Source organism: Motacilla alba, chromosome 1 (genome assembly GCF_015832195.1).
Source record: "Motacilla alba alba isolate MOTALB_02 chromosome 1, Motacilla_alba_V1.0_pri, whole genome shotgun sequence".
NCBI classification, from domain to species: domain Eukaryota; kingdom Metazoa; phylum Chordata; class Aves; order Passeriformes; family Motacillidae; genus Motacilla; species Motacilla alba.
The window spans coordinates 49,202,395-49,225,902 of NC_052016.1; the positions used below are offsets into that span (position 1 = coordinate 49,202,395).

The following is a 23,508-nucleotide window of genomic DNA, read 5'->3' on the forward strand; positions in this document are numbered from 1 at the left end:
GGAGTGACTACTATTGCTTAACAGTATATACTAACCAGACTTCATTTTACAGCAGATACATTTTCCACCCTTCAAATGTTTTCTGTGAGACAATAAAATCCTCAACATTTTAAAAAACCAATTTCAATGTCTGTGTTTAAAAGAGTACTGTGCCTGACTTTCTTCAACAGCCATGATCATGGCTGTTGTTCATGACATCAGAGGATACTGAGGTCAGTGCTTAAACTGAAAGTCCCAATTTAGCTTTATTATTGTGTACTGCTTAAACTGGAACTACTGAATCATGATCTATGATAGGTAAATGGCACAACATTAAAGAAATTAATTCCATAGTTTAGAGTTTCCTGTCCTGATCCCTCTGGGCCAGTCCTGAAGTCCTTGCTCATTTCCTTACTCCTGATTCATCAGAGTGTTTAAACACTCTAGATTTCTGTGGGGTTTTGAACATATGCTAGCTGATTCAACATTTTAATCAGATAAAATCCTCACTAAAGTCAGTAGGACTTTTTTTCCATAAAGACCTAAAGTTTCACTCTTTTGTTTGTTTGGTTCTTAAATCCCACATTTGAGTCCACACAACTTGAAATTAAGAATTTATGTGTTTGGTAGTTGTTGCTACACATCACTCCCTGCCCAAACCAGTTCTTTCACTTTGGCTATTTAATCACCGGCTAATATTATTAGTGGCAAGAGGAATTTAACAGACAGGGTAGTGCTGGAGTAGGTGGAGACTTGCTGAGAAGAAGGTTATAATAATTTGTATCACATGCTACCACTTTATATTTAAACACTGAGAAGAAAGGCACACTTTATCCCCTCTTGAGCTACCATTAAAAAAAAAATCTCTAAACATTTAAACATCTTGAAGTATACCATAGCTTCTTTTCCCCTCATTGCTTAGGTGTGAGCAAAATTTATCAGGAAAAAAAACATGGAAGTGTGTCGCAAAACACTTGGAGAAAACAGAATTGAGAAAATATAGGGGAATGGCTCCTTAAATCTCACATACATAGCTGCTATACAGCAACTTGGTCTGCTGAACTGCAGCCCACTGCACTGTTAGAAAATCTAGTGAGTATGTGGAGAGCAGTTAATTCTACTGAAACTATCTTAACACAGGGCTTCTTAACAGGCTTATGATATCAATTTCTTCTGAATTATTTTGGTACAAGCCTGTTTGATGAATGTCGCACAAGTTAAATCTTTGGGAGCCTTTTAGAGGCCGATGAGACCAGGTGATGTGTACTGGCAGTTTTGACTTCTAATCAAAGATGTGGGCCAGCTTAATTTATATTTTTTTTAATTAATTTTTTGATTTTTTTTTTTTTAATACTTAGAAACCAACAAAAGCATTGCCAAACTTCCTAGACGTGGGAATGCTGCTAAGCCTGAGCAATAGATTAATGAGAAAATTACAGTTTTGGAAATGTTTGGCTAAGCAAGCACAGGCTTTGGAGGGGTTAGGCTGCTGAAGGAAATAGCATGAGATGTGCAGCAGCCTTAGATTCTCACTGGTTTCCCTGCAAAGGGCAGGAAATTCCCCAACCTGTGGAAGGTGTCCCTTGCTTCACTAGACTTGAAGAAATAATTTCCTGAAATAACAATGGTCTTTCCTTCAATTTCAACTGGGAAGAGTTTGAAAGCGCGGCTTTGTTGTTCCCAAATGGCTTTGCATCCTGGGAAGCAAGCAGCAGCCCTGATTTGCTAGAAGCTCATCATTCTCAACTTTGGCCTTTTGCCAGTTAGTTTTGGTGCTTCGGCACTGAGGTGGCCTCGGCACTGAGGTGGCCTCGGCGAAGGCAGCAATGGCAGCCCTGCCTCGGCCTGCTGGGCAAGCCTGAGTTTTCCTGGCGCAGAGACAGGAAGAGAGGGAAGAGGGGAGAAGTTCGAGTTGAATTAAGGGATTTTGTAGGCAAACAACGAAGAGAAGGGCGACACCCGAGTCTGCCGGCCCTCACGGCCGGCGGAACGCTCGGGAGCGGAGCCGGGCCCCGCGCCGGAGCGGCGCCGTCCCCACGGCAACCGCCGGGCCGCGGGAAGATGTCCGCGGAGGGCGGGCGCGCAGCGGCGCGGGTCGTGTTCCGAGCGCTGCCGCAGAAAACCTTCTCCTGCCTGCAGGACAGGGACATCGCGGACCGACTCCTCAAATGGTGGGCGGAACGCCCGCTGTGCGATACCTCTGTCTCTGGGCGCCGGGGAGCAGGCGGGCCGTGCTGAGGGCTGGAGCCATTGCCGCGCCCACAGCACGCCCGCTCCGGTGGCGGCGGGTCCGCGTCTCTTTCTCTTATTTTTAATTTTTTTTTTTTTTCATTTATTCCTCCCAAGCCCTTAATTTGAAGTCCCCTGGGTATTTTCCAGGCAGGCAAACCGCGCCTTCTGAGGTGTGAGGCGTGTGTCCTGGCCTCCCACAGGGAGCCGAGATCTGTTTCAGCTTCGCAGCGGGGCTCCAGCGCAGCTCGAGCCCTCCAGCGAAGGGTTGCAGGCGCTTATAACTGAGAATGGGGCTGAACTAACGAAGTATAATTGATCAGAATAGGGCGCTATGTATGACTTCAGAATATTTAATCTCATTTTTTCCATTTCAGGTCCATGCAAGGCAGGATCACAGCACAAGCGTTCAGTTTTGACCAGCAGTTTAAGCCCTATCAAAAGGATGAGTTTCTTATGGTAGTTCTAAATCCTTTGTATTTTAAGTTTGTTCCCCTCCCGCCTGCAACCCCACCGTGAAATTATATTCAACATTAGCAGTGTTGAATGCTATTGGCCTGCTCACTGTCTCCTTGAAAGGAGGTGATTTAGGTGTGGTGCTCAAGTCTCTGACTTTGTGGGTTAACTGTATTGTCCAGTAAAAATATTTTAGTCTGTACTAATGTTACTCTGCTTTAAGAGGGAACAATTTAGCCTTTCAGGATTCCCAAGAATGGAAATCTGAACTGGATGCTGATGTTGGCTTCAGGGTTTCGTGTTTGGAAGTCCACGTAGTGTGAGACTTCAAACAGTGTACACGCTCACAGCTATCAGTAAATTTCTCACAGTAAATTCACAGTGCAGATAGATGTGCATGTGCAGCACATATCTGGAAATATAACTTTTGAAATGTATTGAATGTCATTGTTTTATCCTAGAATTTTGAACTCCCAGCATTTTGAGACTCAAATCTCTTGCTGATTTTGTGTCTCCCATTTGTCGTCTGCAAAATCAAATCTCTTCATCTGTTTGCAGACAGAATAAACCCCAAAACTGTGGTTTTAAGAACTATGTGATTTTTACATCTGTTGTTTTAAAAACAACTCTTTGATATTTTATATGTTTACTTCATATTGTTATCCTGGATAAAGAATTCAGCCTCTTTATATCTTAAAGAAATTCACACAGAGATGCACCAATATTTATTTCATCTTCCACTGATAAACATTTCAAATTATTGAAGTTTACAGAATACCTGTTTACCCTCTCAATGCTTGTCTCTTTAGAATTAAAAAGGTAAAGATATTGCTGTGAAGTTATGAAATCTGAAGAGCTGTGAAGTAATTGGGGAAAAAAGGACCATTACTTGTAATATCTGATCTCTCTGTATCCCAGAGGGCTGATAAAGAAATTTAGTGATATAGAAACTGAAAGATACATAAGTTCATTTTCTTAGCAGTTTCTTCAGTGGTTATTCGCTCTGTAAGTGTGGGTTTTATTAGTTGCCTTATCTATCATGGAAACTTGTCAGCTATCAACATTACTATGGATGTCTCCTTCTTTTAATTGAGAAATCAGTAAGATTGAATTCTTCAGATCTTACTCTGTAGCTGTTTAATAATTCTTGTGTGTCTCTACACTTCTCCAAGCTTCAAATTTATTTAAAAAGAGTAAATTTTAAAATCAAACTTGGCATCTTTAACTTCAACCACATTGTATGCAGAGATATAACTTTCATCCTCAATTTTTTGTACCTCCATGAATTTCATACATTTTTGTGTGTTCTTGGACTAAAACTGTTTCATTATAAAAATTTAATACTGCATATATAAATATGCACCTGAAGAGATCTTCTGTGTATAAAAGACACTGGCTACACTGAGTGACAAACCCATGGATTTGGTGGTGTGATATTTAGTACACAAACTGGTAGATCATACAGAAACTACTTAGTAATTGGAACCTTACAACTTGGATTGAAAGTATCCAAGGCACTATAATTGATGATTTTCTGTTTCATTTCATTAACTTGTGTTCTCTTACTTGATTATAGGCATTTTTTAATGATCAAAGTGTGAACTCCAGTTTAAAGTTGCTGTCAGCTTCAGGACAATGGACCACATTGGGTAAATCTAGAATAAATTACTCTTAAGTAAAAAAGTCTGTGTTTTAACTATTTTGCTCTAATTTACCATAATGACAGTTTCATATATGTGTGCTTTCAGCTAGTCAGAATATCTTAAATAATTACTTCTTTTAATAAGTAATAGGAAGAGATTCTACTTCTTGAATAAAATAACTAAATTGTCACATTTTATGCCTTTTTTTCTTTTGACCCCTGCATGGTTCCATAAATCAAGCACCTGAAGCTGTTTATAAATGGTTTGTAGCATCCAGTTGACCTGATCATGTATCCAGACATAAACAACTGCATTATTTGTGGAATTGTAATAGTACCTTATGCAGATAACATTTGCAAATGTTAGAGAAGGGCAGACTTGCGACCTGACTTGGGACAGGTCTGAGATGATTGCTCTGTTACAAATAAAAGTTGAGTGCAGAGGATTAGTACAGCACACCCTGAGCTCGTGTAAATCTGCTGTCTGTACAGCCATGTGGTGGAGGCACAGAAAAGTCCCATGGGACCGGTTGCTCGGCTTGCAACCATGCCATGAGGGTCACTTCAAATTTGTTGCCATATCAGAAACTTCTGAATGCACTCCACTAGGTCTGGAGATGCAGATGAGACACTAAAGCAGGAAGGCCAAAGGCAAACAGCAGATTTGTGGCTCTACTTTGAAATTCCACTTTTCATGACCTAAATGGCACACAAAAATTCATGGCAACTGCATGTGATAATGTAATGGTGTTTTATGCATAATGTGATCTCTGACACTGCCAAACTGATTTTCTGTAATAGGAGTATCTTACAAGAGGGTAGTGGGAAGCCCTTGTTTCTTTTCATTTGTCTGCAAATATTACTGTGTGTGAATATTTAATGGAGCTTTGGGAATTTTCTAACTTTGCCATTTCAGCTCTCTGGAATTGGCATAGGTTTTTCCCACTATATGTAATGACACTAGACATTGCCACTTTTTTGTCAGCAAAAATCCATTTTCCAAACGCTTCACCCAACTGTTAAAACAATTGAAATATATATAAAATGCAAAAAGTCTGTCACGTACCCCTTCAGGTACGTCTTTCTCTGGCAAGCAGAAAGAAAATAGATGTATTTTAAGCCAGTAGTAAACCTTTTCTTGCTTTAGACAGGATTTGTCTTAGGCTATCTGTCTAGTCTGGAACTTGACAGTCCCTGTAGTGGAGGTCTGCAGGTTACATTCCTTGTGCTAGGAGTGGAGGGTCTCTTGCCAGGTAACCCAGCTTAACTCTTGGTTCTGCTCAATCTTCCTCTGCACAGAAGTGAAGCATTTTGTCCCAAGGACTGGAAGGGTTCCCCTTCTAAATCCTGAACAGCTGGTATACCCTGTTTGCTCTTAAAATTTCATCTTCCCATTCTTTGCCTATTTTTGGTGAGGAATGTTGGCTCGTTTTTCTATACTTATTCTTCGTGTGCATTTTTTGAAAATATAGTAAGAATTAGCTGTGAGTGGGAGGAGTAAAAATCATCTTCTAGAATTTTCTTCTTCAGGCGCACTGATACATTAATCCAGATATACCATTTGCTTATCACTGTGGAGTAACGTTAAAACACCATACCTGTTGTTAAAAAATATTGGAAACATGCTTATTTTGCCTTTTGGAAAATCTGAAGAAAATACATAGTCTATGTTGATTCAAATATTGCATTTATTCTCTTACAAACAAAAATGTTAGGTTTTTTTGGTGGTTTTTTTTGTTTTGTTTGGTTTGGTTTTTTTGGTTTTTTTTTAATGGGGGAGATAGATTGAATGCATAATAGGGGGGGTTTAGATAGATCCATAGAAAACTCCCTACCCTGCCCTCCATGAGACTGGGCAGAAAGTATTTATGGACCCACAGAAAGATGTCAGCATTATAAAGAAAATTAATAAAACATTACAGTAGTGTTTGTTTTCATAATATTTTTTTCTTTTTTAAGGCTGTGGTCCTCTCTCACCTTTTTACTTATGTTTTTTGTCCTGGTAGAATTCCACAATAATACATTGTTTCAAAGACTTCAGCTTCAGCATTGCTTGAAATAAAACATTTTAGGTAAATGATACACAAGAATATTCTCTAGTCTGCTTCCTCTGATCAGAAAGATACTTAATGACCTGGTCTCACACCAAACTTTTTTGCCTGTAAGGCAATATCCCTAATAGGGCTATTTTTTCACCTTGTTCTGGCTGCGTGGCAAAGTATCTGATATTTCTGATGTGCTTTAAGCCAGCTATCCATCTGTTACTCTGATATTTCAAATATAGAAGCAACAAAAGGAACAAATTTGATGCATACCCCTTTATGTATTGAGTCTTGTGTTTTTTAAATAGCTGCAATGAGAACTAAATAGTCGTTTTTCCCTGGATACATTGCTGGCCTTGCACCTGTCAGCAGTCTTAGGGAGGCAGGACTGTATCTGCTTAAGCTCAATTAACACTTGAAAACTTATCTTCAAAGGGCTAAAGTTACCATCTATTTGTGTAAATAAAATATTAGGATTTGCCTGAAAAAGGGTTCTTGAGTTCCCATATGTGCTTAAAGCTTCGACAATTTCTGTCTTTAGAATGGGGTTTTAAAATCTGAAAGATAATCTTAAATCAGCAGTTTTTAAACTATTATAGGTTATAATTTGCAAAGAATTTCAGATGTCATACGAAATCATAAATCACCAACCTACACCTTTTACTTTTGAAATACCATAATTTTTTAATACTGAGCACTGAACTTGCATTACATATAAACTGTTTTGTAAATAGTAAGTTACAAGATATTTTTCTGACATAAAAAACTTTCTTAGATTTTGGAGGAATTCTAAATACACCCAATCCAGGGTTTATCTGCCCCATACTAGACATGTGATGTGTTAATTTAAAAGTATTCTGGCAGCACTTTATAGATATTCCAGAGCTGGCTGTTATTATAAGCTTAAACTGTTTCAGGATTTCTCAGCTCTTTGTTTTCCACTTGTAGAGTTGTCAAGGCATTTCTTCTTCCTTTTTCACTGCTTACTTTTATGGTGTTATTAAAACCTATAATTCTTGTCCAGGAAATTTTGAATTTCAAATCTCACCTCTCAAATAGAGAGTAGGACGTTCCAGTATATTTAAGCTTTTCCATGTGTAGTTTGGTTTTCTCAATTACTGAATAAATTACAAAGCTCTTGATTTTTTTTCATTATTGCAGTTTTCACAAAACCTTTTTTCAGAGCAGAAGTCTCCTTCCCTTCCACCAATAAAATCCTTATAACTTAAAGCCTATAAATATCTAAATTTCCTATACTTTTAGCTCAGTAATTGGATCTTTCACTTTTCTCAAGTCACTTAGCATCTGATGTTTGTTTGTCAATTCAGGTTTTAATGTTAATTTTAAAATAATTTATGTGATAAAAGCTGATTTGTCTCCCAATAAATCCCTTATAAAATAAAAATTCAATCCCTGTGAAAGGGAGCTGGAGAATTAGAGGTTAGAGGAAACTGGAAGTGAGGGGGTAGGAGGAAGTGCAAATAAATAGATATAAATCAGTTTGGGTTTTTTTTTTGCATAGGTTGTAAAGCTGTAATTCATGATTATTCTGACTTGTTCTTGGTTATGTGATATGATTCTTTTATATAGTCACTATATGTACAGGTAAGAGAAGGTACTAAACCTTTTACTCTTTAACAAAAGGTGCCCTTTTTTATAACCATTGCCAGTAGACAAGAAGCCAAGCAATTAAATGCTGTGCTTTTGTCTTTAACAGATTTTCTTGACATCACAATGGTCCAATAAAATAATTTTAAAATGTCCTGTCAGTATTTTGCTTAAGTAGGCATATTTTCAAGCTATCAATTTATAATTTCTCTTAATTTTTTTTCCTGGTATTGATTGGTTGGGTGGTGCAGTTTACCCAGGTTTAGGTATTAAAATGCCAGCCCTACTTAACCTATGAATAAGTAGTCTCTATGTTATAATATATGGCAGAAATCCCAAGGCCAATATATGGCCAGAAATCTGCAGGTGTGGGCAAGAGAAAATTTAGTTTATGCTGTGCTTACAAATATTAGGATTGGAGCGAAATGATAGGTGCTCTTGGAAGCATCATGGTTCATGCATCCCTTTCTGGCATGTTTCTGGTCCTGAAATACTGTCATGCAGAGGCAAATTTGTACATTTCCTGAAGAGTATTGCTTAGTGATCCTTTAGGTCAGTTTGTCAGAACAGCACTGAATTTTATCTTTAATTGTATGGTAAAAAGCCTTTAGATACTGTGATGTTGCTGGCCAGTCTCTCATCAAAGGAACCTGCAGAGGAGAAGAGATAAGAATAAACTCATGGACAGCTGGAATGTTGTGAATATTCTCTCTGCTGAGACACATTGCCCTTTTGCTGAATGCTCACTCGTGCTCTCCTCCCCTCTCCTGTTCAGAAGCACTTTGGAGGTTGTTCAGGCAGACCTGGAGATGGGTTCTAACATTTGGAGAACATATTCTAACATTTGGGCTGAGTACTTGGACTGCAGAAAGCAGACAGAACTGGGCTGAGTCCAAAGCTTCTTAAACATGGGGCCTAATGCTATTTGAGATGCCATAAGTTATCCAACACCATGCAGACAGATTTGTAGATGTAACACTGTATGTAGAGAAGATATGTGCCCTTATGGACTGATACCTCTTTAAGGAAAATACTGTAAGGCAGGAATCTCAAATGGCAGTAGATGTCTGTGAGCAACAGGATCCAGCCTTGGATGATCTGCAAGCAGAGGGAAAAAATGATAGAAAAATATATTCTGCATTTAATGATTACAGAGGTAATACTCCAGATTCATGCAGGAAGTGCTGATAGTACCTCTTTCATCTTCTGAAACAGCTGCTTAATAAAGTCTACAGTGGCTACAAAATAATTTTTTTTCAAGTTCAGAATAATACTCAACAAATGAAAAATTCTTCGAGACCGTGTTCATTTTGGTTTTTACTTTGTGGGGTGCTGTTAGCAGCTATTGACTTCTCTACTTCATCGTGCCAAATTTGGCATATGTCCTCATATGCTTTAAGGCTTAAGCTGTGGAATATGATTTTCTAAGGGTGTGATCTAATGCAGTGCTGGGTTCACACGGTGTTCCATCTATCCCTAGTTTCGGTTGATGGTATTTACCAACAGGGGGAGCAGACACATGAGCCTTAATGGAAAGTAGTATTTAATGTTTTCTTTACACTTGTTTCCTTCTTAGCTTTTTGGCTATTTTTTTTGCTTTTTTTTTTTTTTTTTTGAGAGACTCTGTGATTGAGTCATACTTACATGATGTGTGTGGTTTTTTTTTTAAACATGAAACATGCAACCAGCTTCCTATATCTTCCAGGTTCCAAAGTGACAAAAATTGAAGCTACAGTGGTACCCTGTACACAGATTTCTATGTCATTTTTTGATCGGCTGTACTCTGAAGGAATTGTAAGAGAAACTGGAACTATTGTGAAATGTTATGATGACTATTATGATGATATTCTTATCTCTGATGAATTAAGGAAGGTCAGTATAGTAATGAATAATTTATTATAATATTTCCTACTCTATTAGGTGCTATAAGGACAAATTTTTCAGGTTGTTTTTTTTTTTCTGACAGTGGTAAAACCAGGCATCAGTAGCCATGGTTTACAAACAACTGAGGCTCTACATGCCTGAATATGTAAAAGCAATTACTTGTTTTCCAGGTGAGCCATCTTTCGTTTCTAGGTGGGAGAAAAAGGTAAAGCCTTATTCTACCCACCTATGTCTCAGGCAGTCAGTGCTGGGGAGTGTATGGGGAAATGCAGCTGCTTGTTTGCTTAGGAGGAGGAAACAAAGGGTCCAAAGAGAAGGTGCTGTGACATTCAGAGCTGTAGGTTCACCCAGCCTTCCAGGTAGTGGATGAAATTGAATGTATTAGATAGCTACATCTTGAAGCATTCCTGGACAGGAATGCTGATCATATCATATCTGAAGGCATTTAAAGAAAGCCATCTTAATACATTTTCTCTAAAGCAAGAGGACCTATGGAAGAGGAAATTGTTTTTCAGTATAATACTGGAAAATGACTAAATACAACTCCTGAACTGGCCTGCAATGTGAAACTGTTTGTTATACTCTAGTGGAAGTGTCAGAAAGCAGATTATCTGAAAAAGAATCTCTAACAGTGGCAGCCTTTTAATCAATGTATGTCTTTACTGTGTTTCTTTTGACTTCATAAGCTAAAACCATTTTTTAAACTTATGTTTGTGTAGCATTAGCAAAGCACAGTGTGGGAGAACTGGATTTTGCTCTTCCTTGTATATATAATCAACATAAGTACTAAATAATTATAGAGTTGCACTCATTTGCACTTGGCAAATCCTTTGAAGGCAACGTATTTGAACCAGTGACACTGGTTACAGGATGTGGCCTGAAATACTGGTCTGTCTTGTAAAGTTCTGGGAAAAGGTGAGAACTCAAGCTCATGTTTGAATTTCAGATGTAGTTTGTAGCCTAGCAGTTCAAAATACTATGTATTTATTTATAAGTTGTTTACATGCGAAATGTTTTCTGAAAATTAAATATATTGTATGTAGGAAGGTTAGAGGCAACATTTAAAATTAGGGATTGTTGGGGTTTCAGTGTCTTCCCAGTTTCCTTTCCATGGAAGTGATGTGTGTGTCAGCATTTGCAAGTTGAGGGTTTAACATTGGTTTGAAACAAAGGTGATTCCTACTCCTAAGACCTGAGAGAGCAGAAAGAATAAGTCGAAATCCAGGAATGACATCAAAATTCCAAATTATTAGTCTGGGCTCTAGGACAGAAGACTGTAGGGGGCACCAAACTGTCTCCTGGTGTCAGAGGGTAGCCCTTGGCTGCAAGACTCCATGTTTCTTTCTTACCTGCCATGTCTTCTCTTGTTTCAGCCAAGGAGGTTGGGATATGTATGAGGTAGCCATCCAGAGCAGTTGTTGCCCTGACCCTTTTTTACTCAGGTTGTGTAGTTTTGTTATAAAAAGGGCCAGAGAGCAGTGGGCTCATGTCTAGCTTTGACCAGTTTGCCTGATCTGGCATCTGTAGTTTGGCCGACACGACTCAAATGTCTTAAAGCCGTTGTGAGTTGCAATTCCTGTCCACATTTACGCGAACCAGTGTTGACACTAATCTAGCAAGTCCTCTGTGTTCACATAATATCTCAGCAAAAGGCAGGTGACACGCATGGAAGCAGCTGGATGCATGTCTGGCTAATCCAGGCTACAGATCAGGGCTCACTGGAGTCTTCAGTAAAGAATGATGGAAGTTTGAGTGATCTCCTCTGGGAGATCCTAGAATTCCTTTAGAAATGTGAAATAACTGTGTCAATTTAAAAATGAAAAAGCAAATGTTACCAAAAACAGTTACCCCAGTGATTAGCAGTAATTGACATATCAAATACAGGTATATTATTTTCAGATTTCTTGTTTCAGTAGCATGACAGATCATTAACCAGTGAAATAACAAGACCTGAAAAATATTCCTTTATGTCTTTTGGGCATCAATCTGACAGTGATTTTGCTTTATATTATATGTAAGAATTTTGAACCTAATTGCATCAATGGAAGAAGGATTTAGAAATATGTATTCCCATCCTTCATCCATATATTTTATGTGGACATAATTTCTGTGTACCATACAGCATACTAGCTGCATTATTTATAAACTCAATCTTAAATAAATTTTTATCAATTTGGCTTCCTTGTTTTTTCCTTGTTCCGCAAGGTCTTGCTCCTGGAGGATTCGGACCATTATGACTTATTCACTCAATTAGATCGTGAGGAATTTCTGTTTTGTCTTTTTAAGCATTTTTGCATTGGAGGAACTCTTTGCCAGTTTGAAGATGTAGTTGACCCATACTTAGAAACTACAAAAGCTTTTTATAAAGACTTGGTGAGGTAAGTGTTACTCACTTTTTGTACAACTGTGTACATGTACTATCCATAGACACTTAGTGTTGATTTGTGTAAATTTATTGTACATTATTGCTTCAAAAATGGGGCTGTTATTTAATCCACCTGCAAACTTATTTGTGTCCAGCTATCAAAATACCATGGAACAATAGCAGTAGCTCAGTGGCAAAATATAAGCAATTTTAATTGCATCAGTCCTACATAAGAACATTTTTTATATTACAGTTATGTACATTGATATATTATAATTCATTCCTAATTTAAAGATACTTTTTTTTCTGCTGAAAACATGGCATAGTTCTGGAAACAGACTGTTCCCACTGCCATTGATAAAATATCAACAGTTAAGTCTTGCCTGTATGATCTTGGGCTACTGTCAGGTGGACTGCTTTTAATTTAGGATTTAAAAATTGAAATAATTAGTTGAAACTTTCAGTTCCATATATTTTTTATCCCTGCTGGTTTGTTTTTTTTTTGATTTTTTTGATACAGTTGGATTTTGGTCTTCCTAGTTCTGCAAATACACTTCTCACAGTGTAAAGCTAAGGGTGATAGAATCTTGCTGTTATGACAGGGTGCACTAACATACTTTTTTTTACCAGGTTTGGTGTATGGAATTGTTTGGAACTTTAAATGAGGGTTTTTTCCACTGAGATTAGAGGTAATTGATCAGAGGTTTAGATTTGGACTCAAAAAACAACTGTTCGCCCTGCTTTGATATATCCATAGGCTGACTTCTCTGATTGATAAAACTTCTTATGTTCTGGTTGCTGCGAAACAGAATGCAATTATTGGTTATACAGACTCATTCTTAGTTAAGCTAATGGGAATATAAAGATTGTAAAAGATATTACTAAAATTTTTGTTAGCGTGAGTAGTTTTGGTATTTTCATCTCATACATTGATGAGAATCAAGTGGGTTCTTTAGAAACACAGCATCTGACATAAAAGGGTCCATCAATGTTTAACTCTACCCTCCCTTTTCTTTTATATTGTTCATTCTGCACATGAATCAAGCTGCTTGTTCCTTCAGTCCTGGGACATAGGTGACTCTCTAGGGCCATAGGTGGCTGCATTGACTGCAGCTGTTTCTGCTCTTCTGTTGTTGAATTAATCTAGGACAAAGTGCAAATCCAATCAGTTCCTTCACTTTACTGCTCCCCTTTGCTGTTGAGTTGTTTTATCCTGAACATGTTCAAGTTCTGTTCTAAGCCACTCATTTTCTTTACCTTTCTATCTTCTTAAACCTCTTTCCATTCTTTTTCCTTTTCATGCTGTAAAATTTGATAGGGATGTGAAACAGTTCTTATTACTTAAAACAGAAAAAAGCCTCTGCCAAGATGCTCCCACAATTTCAACCTTCTTTCAAAGTTTACCGTTTCTATATCCGCAACCTGTTCCCTGTTAGCCCTTTGTATTTTCCTCTTGTGTGCTGCTTCTGTCCTTTATAAAATATTTAGGAGAAAATATTTCAAGTGTATATTCCTGTGCTGTTTGGGTTTTTTGGGGTTTTTTTGGTTGGTTGGTTGGTTGGTTTTTTGTTTGTTTGTTTTTCTTTTTGCCAGTCGACAGATTGCTTTCTATCCTTCCAAGTTTTCAAGTGATGTAACTGATCTTCAGAATTTGTCTACCATGTGTCTCTCTGTTGCCTGTAAATGTCTGCTGGTTTGTCACTGCCAGAAGAGCTGGTGTTAGCACTGGTTACCAGTTGAAAACAAAACTTACCATTTCACTGAATCTTTTATCTTTCTCCTTTGGTATTGAGTTCTTTGTCAGTCCCATGAGAAAAGCTTTTGATCTTGACATTTCAGACCTTTCCTCCCCCTTCAGAATCACGGTTGTCTTTTACTTGGTCTCATTTCCCCCTGCTCCCAGTTTATCCAAAATGATGCTTCTGTTTTATTTCCACTGTGTTAAGAACGAAAAAGACAGTGACAGGCTCTGAATAGGGACACTAATGACAGTCTTGACTTAATTTCTGATTTCTGGGCACTGTGTTACTTCATTCTTGCACAAATTACACCAGAAAATAGAGCAATTGAAATTACTTTCTTATAGCCTCTTATTTTGAGTAAAAGATTGCTGATTATAGTAGTAATCTCTTAAATTCTGTTTACCAAAAAGTTTACTCCCTCAAATTCCTATTGAATACTAAGTTTTGTTTAAATTCTTTTTTAGACTGCTATCCTTTGTGTGTTTTCATTGTATCTTGGATTACAGTTGCATTGGACACTTTCTACTCTTTGTAAAGCGATATTAAAAGCTTTTCATGGTATTAAAAATTCTGTAAACTGTACTGTCCTTAAGGTTTAATTTTTATGTTTGAGGATCGGAAGGCTTGGTAAAAAAACAGATGGATACTTCAATAATTATTAGCTGCTGGCTGATGATGTGCATTGAAAAATTAGCTGCCACAGATGAATTCAGTCTAATAACAGTAAGCTTATGGATGTATAAACAGCCACTGTTTAGTCCTGTTACAGTATTCCTTATGGGCAAGAGAGTATTGGCATGAAGAGTTCCACAGGAGTGCCTTTACTGCTGGGAGCAGCAAACCCATTAATGAGTTTTTCCCTACTTACCTTTATTACAGCTTTTTTTTTCTGGCCGTAGCTGAGTTCTAACTCCAAGGCACTAGCATTCAAAATAGCGTCAGAAGTTTTGAGGTTTCATTTTATTAAAGCATTTCCATGTACATTGCTTTATTATGAGAGAATGCAATATTTTTTTTGAAATTAACAACTCTAGATATTTTACAAGCTAGGGACTTCCAAATACAGCTACGTAATGGCAGACATTTTTTTCTTTGCAGAAAGAGTGATATATTCTTACTAAAAAAGTAATGCTTAACTTGTAGTCTGTTACTAACCATCGATAATTAGTCTGTGATCAGTTGAATCCATCCAAAATTCTAGTGTTTAGTGTTGTATCGAGTATAACCTAAATAATTTCAAATCCTTATCCTTTGTTGTAGTAGTAGTAATTAAAGGATATATTTACATAACAAAACCTCGTTAATTAAAATATAATCTATGAATCTCTGTTGATAAATCTTGTCCTCTGTACTTAACCCCTGATTTTTCTGACAGCGTCTCTCCATGGTGACAGCTGCTGTAGCAAGTTGTAGTGATTGTTTTCTTCTGCTTTCTTCATCTCCATGCCCTTTTCCCCATAATGAGTGAATGTATGTGAAAGCATTAAGTTGTTCTTTTATTGTTTGGAAAGCCTAGTAAAATATTGCCAGTAAGGTTAGGATATAAATAAAGCCCAAAAGTGAATAGAGAGACCATGAGGATGTTTTCTTTTCATAAAAAGAGAATAGATGCACATTAAAATGATGAACTACCATATCCAATGAATAGTTTAGAAGTTAACAGTTTGAAAGAACATGGGGCTATTAACATTATTTTAAAGGAAATACTATCCTCTTCAAAAGGACAAGATAGTTTTTTTCTAAAACCTTTCCGGGGGAAAAAAAGAAATAGAGCAAATGAGCTTGTCAAAGGCAACCTCTTGGTTTTCTTTCAAGTCAGCAAAGGAAGAATCTCATCTGATTTTAACAGACACAATTTTTTGCCTTAAAAAATAACCAAAGTACTGAAAATAAACATTTTGAAAAATTACTTACAGGAAGCTAACCACAAGGGGAAAAAATTCTCAAGGTCGTGGAATAAATAGAAAGACTTATTCTTTGTCAGCTCTTACTTTGGTATCCTAAATATATATATATAACATGAAAAGTAGGAAACCAGAAATTGATAGCATAGTTTTCTGACAGAGAAATCTGAAGCCAGAGTGACTTAAATACAACTGTTGCTTTTGGGGGTGGTGATATATGGTAGAAGGCAATAATGCCACTAATCCTCTTGTTCTGAAAGTTGTCACTCTTTCCACAGAGATGGTTGAAGAGTTTCTGAACTGCTGCAGTTACAGCTTGGTGTGTCAGCATAAAGTGACATCTGGGTTAGTTTGGCTTAATGCTCTGGTCTGTAAACAGTGGTGGTTCAGAAGCTGAGTCATGAGGTAGCTGAGCTGTCCTGTTAGGAAGGCAATCATCTCTGGAGGGGTGGGAAGGCACACAAGAAGGGTCAGTACTGATTTCAGCAATTCTTCTTCATCCACTGTTGAGTATGTCAACATGTCAGATGCAACAAAAAGTTCTGAGAAAGCCTCATTACTGACTGACCACAGGGAAGATCAGCCTCACAGTATAGGTTCAAACATGACTGTGTCATTACTCTACAGATGAAATCAGTTAATTGGAGAGTCAATCTCTTTTATTGGCTGCTGAGATTGAATCAACAAAGATGCTGTTGGTTGATTTGGGGTTCCTTTGTTCTTACAAAACGAAACTTTGCCAAAGCACTGGTAACAGGGGACTGCTGTCACAGCTTGGACCTGGTGTGGTGTTCAACTGGGCTGTGTTTCACACGTCCTCTTGTAACTTGTCTATATTGGGACCTTTCTTGGGAATGGAACCTATTTGTGACAAGGCAGGTTTTGAGATATGTATTTCTTGGAAGCGTGTAAGTATGGAAGTTTTAAGCCTCAGCTGTTCCACAGTGAGTTAATATAAGTGGGAATCTGCAAAATTAGATAAATTAATAGCAGTTGCATGATCTAATTTCTGAAGAAATGTAAGCATCACTTAAAGCAGACTTGAGGAAAAATGGTATATTCAAATACTTTAAATAGATTGAGATGCCTGGATTCTTTGCAATAATATTCAGTGTTATTAGTAAATGTGATGAAAGAAATGGCAATCGTCACAACAAACAGTCTAGAAAAATAAAAACTCAGAACTCATTCCATTCCAAGTTGCATAGCTGACTATATATACAAAATTCCAAAGGAGAAATAATAAACCTAAACTATAATTATATACTCATTAAAAATGAGCTAAAGAATGTGTTTCTTCACCAGTACTGCTGCTACTTCATGTAGTCTGTATTAAGATGCATTTCACTTTGCAGGTTTCTTTCTCAAAGAATATGTGAAAAGATTTTTATGAAATGTTTGCTGCATAATTTTTCATATCTATCAAAATGAAAACTCCATATTTGGAATCATTGAGGTCTGGGTAATATTGCTGTGATTTAGTAGCTGAGAACAGTGAAACCAAGTCAGATTACTAGATATATTCAATATTTTTCAGTAAAATGTCATAATAAGCATGTTACCTAACAATGGCCACATAACTTTTCATGTTCAATATGACATAAGTTGAATTTTAGCTATAAATTTGACCTTCATAAAATTTGACCAAGGATACAGTGCATATGTTTAAAATTAATTTAATAAGAGTTTAAAATTTTAATTTAATAAATTAAAGAGTCTAATTATCAGTACTTATGATATATATTAAGTATGTATTATACCCCTGTATTTCAGTGTTCAAAAGAACCCTGAAACAAAAGAAATACGTATTATTTCTACAGTCTTCAGAGTGTCTGCATATGTAAGTATTGATAATTTTTATGTGGGATTTTACAGCAGAAAAAATACATATACATAACATGAAAATAATGAATTTACTTTTACACAAAGAAAATATAATTTTCCATTGTAATGGGTTATTTTCCCATAGTTGTCACTTTTTTATTCATGAACTCTTTCTCTGATCTCATCCTGTTTCTCATCCTCTTTACAAACTTTTCATTAGTAATCACCAACTAAAGTTTTATTTGGTAGCTCACTAAAAATAGGTTTACTGGATTACAGTGGAAGTCATAATAGTCTTCCAGAAACTAGTTAATTAAAAAAGAAAAAGGAAAGGTTTAGATAATAATAATAAAACTTGAGTTAACAGTAAGGATCAAGGATGCACTCTTGACTTCCTATAGTTCTGTTTTTTGAAATGATGCAAGAGCTTTGGGAATAGCTTGTATTGTATCTGGTTCTGTAAAGACTGCAAGGAAGTTTAGTATACAAAAAGGCTGGGATAATGAGATGACTGCTAACCTCTTTTCCTGTCCCTTGTCAAGTCTCATTCCTATCTGTTTCCCTTGCAAAATCGTACATTTACCATCAAGATAAGTTTGAGAACTGACATGTTTACTAGATTCAGCATATCTGTCATTTAAGTTGTTACAGTAGGATGAACTACTTCAAATTCTTCTTGAGTAACCAGAATATGTGATAATTAAATGTCAGATAATGTACCGACTTTCAACAGCAGTAGCTGATGTCATTTCAGACTGCACAAACTTCCCTCTAGGTTGCCAATAGCCCAGTTGTTCATCTGTTGGTCATCATCTTTTAAGTACTATGTATGATTCATAAAAGGCTTTTGAAAATAAACACTTTATGGGTGTATCAAAATTTATCTTTCTGCTAGGTGGCAAACTGTAATAAAAATAAAAAGGCAAAACCCTGGTAACTGGATGTTCTCCTGTTATTACTCTTCCTTTCACAGCTCTAAATCAAATGCATTGATGGGAACTTTGCAGATTTCAATGTTTAGGCAGATGGACATTAAAGAGCTCCCCTAACTGTGTTGGCCATAAGTTAAATATCATCAGTACTACAAAGAAAAAACAACAAACAAACAAAACCCCAACCAAACTTCAGCAAATTTTGTAAACAAAATAGATGGACAAAAGAAGATCCAGTGTTAATGCAAAGCAGGCTCTCCTCCTTGTATCCTTGGAGGAAAATTGGGCATTACTGCACATTCTGAAAATTTGTGAAGAAGAATTCTGAAATTACGGTTTCTATTAAAGAACATGCTAAAGAATTTTCTCTCAGAAAGCAGAAAGGCTTAAACAGTGTGTCTGGACTGTTTGATGGTTATGTGGATCAAAACTACTCCACTCTACATGGCACTTACAGGAAGGACACTTACTGGAGCACAAATGTCTTATGTTTGTGATGAAAAGTTTCTCTTAAGGCGATAACTATATTTCTGCAGTGGATTTAGTTTCTGAGTTCATTTGATAAATAACAGTAGAGTGTTATTATAACCCTTAGTTGAGCTGACAGTTTTTAAACCAAGTTTTCTTGGTTTGTATCTGGAAGAAAAGGACATACCCTCCTAGCCTGATGTAAATAGATAAATAATTTTTAAATTATTTTAAAAAGCTGATCTTGTAAAAGTGACTTGTGCAGCTGAGCACAATTTTAAAACAGTATCTAAAAAGCACCCTATTAGAGATGTAAATATTTCAAAGTTCTAAGTTATAGTTCACACAATCACAGAATATGCTGAGTTAGACAAGACCCATGGGGTTTCTCAAGTCCAGCTTCTGGCCCTGCACAGCACCATCCCCAGGAGTCACACCATGTGCCTGAGAGTGTTGTTCAAACATTTCTTGACCTCTGTCAGGCTGGTGCTGTGACCACTTCCCTGGGGAGCCTGTTCCAGTGCCCAACCACCCTTTGGGTGAAGAACCTTTTCCTGCTTCTAACCTAAACCTCTCCTGAATCAGCTTCATGCTGTTGCCTCAGGTCCTGTCACTGGTCACCACAGAGCACAGATCAGTGCCTGCCCCTCTGCTTCTTCTCACAAGGAAACCACAGACTGCAGGGAGGTCTCCCCTCAGTCTCCTCCAGGCTGAAGAGAGCCATTGACCTCAGCCACTCCTCATACGATTTCCCCTCAAGGCCCTTCACCATCATCATTGCCCTCCTTTGGATGCTCTCCCATAGTTTAATGTCTTTTTTATATGGTGGCACCCAGAACTGTCCCCAGCACTGGAGGTAAGGCCACCCCAGTGTAGAGCAGAGCAGGACAATCCCCTCCCTTGCCCGGCTGGCCGTGCTGTACCTGATGCCCCCAGCACAGGGCTTGCCCTCCTGGCTGCCAGGGCACTGCTGGCTCATGTTCAACCTGCCACAGACCAGGACCCCCAGGTGCCTCTGCAGCACTGCTCTGCAGCATCCCATTCCTCAGTCTGTCTGTACATCCAAGGCTGCTCCATCCCAGGTGCAGAAACTGGCACTTTGTCTTCTTGAACTCCATATGGTTGGTGATTGTCCAGCCCTCTAATTTGTTGAGGTCTCTCTTACAGTCTCTCTCTACAGAGTCTGTAGAGCTCTTGAGCATCAAAACCTGAAAGACCTGGGCATCACAAGAGAAATAATTTTACATCTTGTGACAAAGTACTCTGTTGAACTCCAAATACCCTTGAGAGCTTTGGAGCTTTGCATATAAAGAAATACTTTTACAGCTTAAGTATTGGAGTGCTCGCTGATATTTCAGAACTTTCTTTACCTGAACCCAAACTGTGGCAGTGTTAGAAATCAGAATAATGCAAAGTTTATTCAATTAGTATTTTTTAAAAATTGTCAATTACATTATGCAGTTTTGAGAATGTTCAGCAGTATTTTTATTTCTGTTTTATGCTATACATATGTATTCTTTAATCATCAGCTGTGTTGCTACAAAGAAAAAATAAAATGATCCTACTCTAACATCAGTAAATCAATCATTACACCCCCTGCGTGTGAGAACCAAAGTCCACACTGCAGATGGAATTGGTATGATTCTTGTGTACATGCTTGAAATATCAGAGCCTTTATGCTCAAGTATTTTAGGGGTTTTATGGCCTCTTTTGCTAATTAGAATTAAGAACCTTTTCATTTAATGAGGTTATATTGATTATTTTCCTGATGCCAAGTTAGGTATATTGCTTGAAATGCCTCATCGCCAGAACTTACATTGTTTTTGTTCTTGAGTTGCTGAACAAATTTTTAGTGGGCTCACACTGCATCTAAACAGTCAAAACCTCAACTGCCATCCATCAATTCCACACAGACTGCAAGAGTGGGATCCTTGGTAGCAATGGGAAAAGAGTTTGACTAGCAATCAGATCTTGATGTTGATCTTGTCTTACATTTTTTCCTTCAGTTACATGCATGAGCTTAGGTTATTTTTGGATCAGATTCCAAAGGCCTTTTGATGCTGAGCACTATAAAATCTTAAAATTTGCTGTCCTTACTGCAGTTGAGAATCCAGTGTTTGTTACACATGTATCCTTGGAAAACACCTGAAGAAAGCTAGGTATCCTACAATTGGAGCTACAGAGCTTATATGCTGTGCCGCTTAAAAATAGAATGCTATTTCTAGCTTGTGGCATTTGACTACCATTGGAAAATTCTGGGAATAAACATTATCGAATCTCTACCTGTCTAAAACTGTGCTTTTATGAGGTGCCTAGCTTAATTTAAGATTTAGAGGGTTGAATAATCCCTCAAAGGAAGACACCAGAACATCTAATAATGGATTAATTATCTTTGAAACAGCAGGAGAAAATGGGGTGCCAGTAAAAGCTAAAGGGTAAAATTCACATATGGTCCTTGGTGCAGAAATGGGGACCCAGCTCTTTTCCTTCTCAGCTGACTGACTTAGCCACTGAGAGAGGTTACAGTTTTCATGTTTCCTTGGTCCAAAAAAAGACAGATTATTTTATGCAAAGGAAGACAGCTTCAACAAAAGAATGCAAGAGATGTGAAATCCGGAATAGTCTGTAGTCTGTGAGTTTAATTTTTTTCTGGAGAAAATGAACAATATATGCAATGTAGCAATTTCCCTCAAGAAGGAAAAGTGTAACAGAACCCCCATCTCTTCAACTGTTATACAAAGGTGTTGGGGAGCAGGAGGAAACTGTTACATGTTTTAAAAGAAAGGAAGTGTCAGCTACATATTTATTGGTCTTTCACATGTTCAATTACCACACTGACTAAATAAAAAAACCCAACACTTTAAAAATCCCTCCATCTAGTTTCTGGGTCCCTACTGGATTTGAAGTGTGTCCAGCTGTGCTGCTCTGTCAACACCGAAGCTTTCATTGACATGTGCAGACGTAGGATGTTAACGTGAGGAGCTCAGTTCCTCTGCTGATTGTCAGCTGAATGTATTTTTTCCAGAACCAGGATTTTGCAGCTAGGTGTCTAGAATCCCTTCAAACCCTTTCTGAGGACTGGCACACAAAATGTTTCCAATAATAGTCCAAAGTTGTCAATGTGATCTGTAATAAGCATTTTGCTTAAATGCTAATATTGGAACCTGAACAGATGCTTTAGCAAATGTTAAGTGAAAAAAAAATTATGGATGGATGGAACAGCTTTATGTTTTAATATTAAGTGATTATTTTTCTCTTTCAAAGGAAACATGATGGGCTGTTGTATATTTAATCATTTGTAGTTTAGGCTCTAATGGTGTAAACACAAGATTACATATTTAATTTTACATTTTATATTTGGTTATTTGATACATCCAGCCAGAATTACTGAGCATTTCATAGTGTTGGGATCCTTGTAGGGACATATACTGTTTAAATAAACTATGTTTATTTAATAAACATACTGTTTTAATATATAAATATATACTGTTTTAATAAACTATGTTCTATTTTGCTGTGCAATGAACAGTTATAACTGGAACAAAATTATTAACTTCAGATTTTATTAATTCTCTTACAGATATCCCTATTGTCCCTAATACTGTTTTGGTTTGGTTTTTTTCTTCCTCTCAGGATGCTAATGGCCTGTGTTACCCTTCAAGCAAAAGCCACCAACAGACTTTTGCCTACTTGATTGTGGATCCCTGCAAGCGACACGTGAATATTCTGTATCACTGTTTCGGTGGAAGCCTATTTACAAACTAGTTATAAACCTGTTTGGTCCCCGGTTTTATAATGGAGATTGCCTTCTTTTTGATGGGTTCAGGTAGACATTGCATAGTTTTCTGACGAGGAAAGCTCTGCTCCTTGATGACGTGCTCAGAAGTGCTTCCCGTTCACTCAGATGTTACTATGTGGTTAGTGACAAAAGTTTTCCGGTATTTATAGTTCTTGAAGCTGTTTTCTTGGCCTTTTCCCCCCTTCCCTCACCCGTTTTATCTAATAAAAAGTATTTCTCTAGAGGTCTCGTCATTTTTATGAGCCAGCTTTACAGACTCGGGACGCCTAACTGCAGCGGAGGCTCTGCTGTCGGTGAAAGCTCTGCGGAACCGGGAGAAAGCGCGGGAGGGGACGGGCGGGAAGGGTCCCGGGCCGATGCCCCCTCCGGGCCAGGAGCAGGGAAGCGCGGCCGCCCCTCCCCACCCCCTCGCGGAGCGGCCTCCTGGAAGTTGGGATAGAAGTTAGGGAGGAAAAAAGTTGTGGTTGGCGGCAGCAGGCGGGCGGGCAGGCGGGCGGGAGAGGCGCGGGCGGGCGCGGAGCGAGGGGCGGTGCGGTGCCGGCCGGGCCGGGGCCGGGGCCGCGGGCGGAGCGGGGGCCGGGGGGGCCGCGCAGCGCCCCCAGCGCCCCGGGCGGGAGGCGGTGCGGGCGGGCGC

The 23,508-nt window shown here is 38.1% G+C and overlaps 1 protein-coding gene across 3 annotated transcripts; it reads left to right on the plus strand.

Annotated features, from left to right (window-relative positions):
- The first annotated feature begins 1,880 nt into the window (after nucleotides 1–1,880).
- Nucleotides 1,881–23,346, plus strand: CFAP300 (cilia and flagella associated protein 300). 3 transcript variants are annotated; one of them, XM_038156842.1, is made up of 7 exons: nucleotides 1,881–2,267; nucleotides 2,586–2,667; nucleotides 4,241–4,313; nucleotides 9,662–9,828; nucleotides 12,046–12,218; nucleotides 17,625–17,691; nucleotides 22,709–23,346. In XM_038156842.1, the coding sequence occupies exons 2-7, from the start codon at nucleotides 2,590–2,592 to the stop codon at nucleotides 22,838–22,840; spliced, it is 690 nt and encodes a 229-aa protein (XP_038012770.1). In that variant the 5' UTR covers nucleotides 1,881–2,267; nucleotides 2,586–2,589; the 3' UTR covers nucleotides 22,841–23,346. The 3 variants fall into 3 exon arrangements, with proteins under 3 accessions (XP_038012770.1, XP_038012761.1, XP_038012777.1); XM_038156833.1 differs by having other exon boundaries at nucleotides 1,881–2,150; nucleotides 22,709–23,097; XM_038156849.1 differs by lacking the exon at nucleotides 17,625–17,691 and having other exon boundaries at nucleotides 1,881–2,150.
- The last annotated feature ends 162 nt before the right edge of the window (nucleotides 23,347–23,508 follow it).

Bases quoted from the DNA above. Each gene is read 5' to 3' on its own strand.
- CFAP300 (XM_038156833.1), top strand. From the start codon at position 2,041: ATGTCCGCGGAGGGCGGGCGCGCAGCGGCGCGGGTCGTGTTCCGAGCG. The intron at 9,829-12,045 runs GTCAGTATAGTA...TTGTTCCGCAAG, and splicing joins TCTCTGATGAATTAAGGAAG to GTCTTGCTCCTGGAGGATTC. The intron at 17,692-22,708 runs GTAAGTATTGAT...TCTTCCTCTCAG, and splicing joins TCTTCAGAGTGTCTGCATAT to GATGCTAATGGCCTGTGTTA.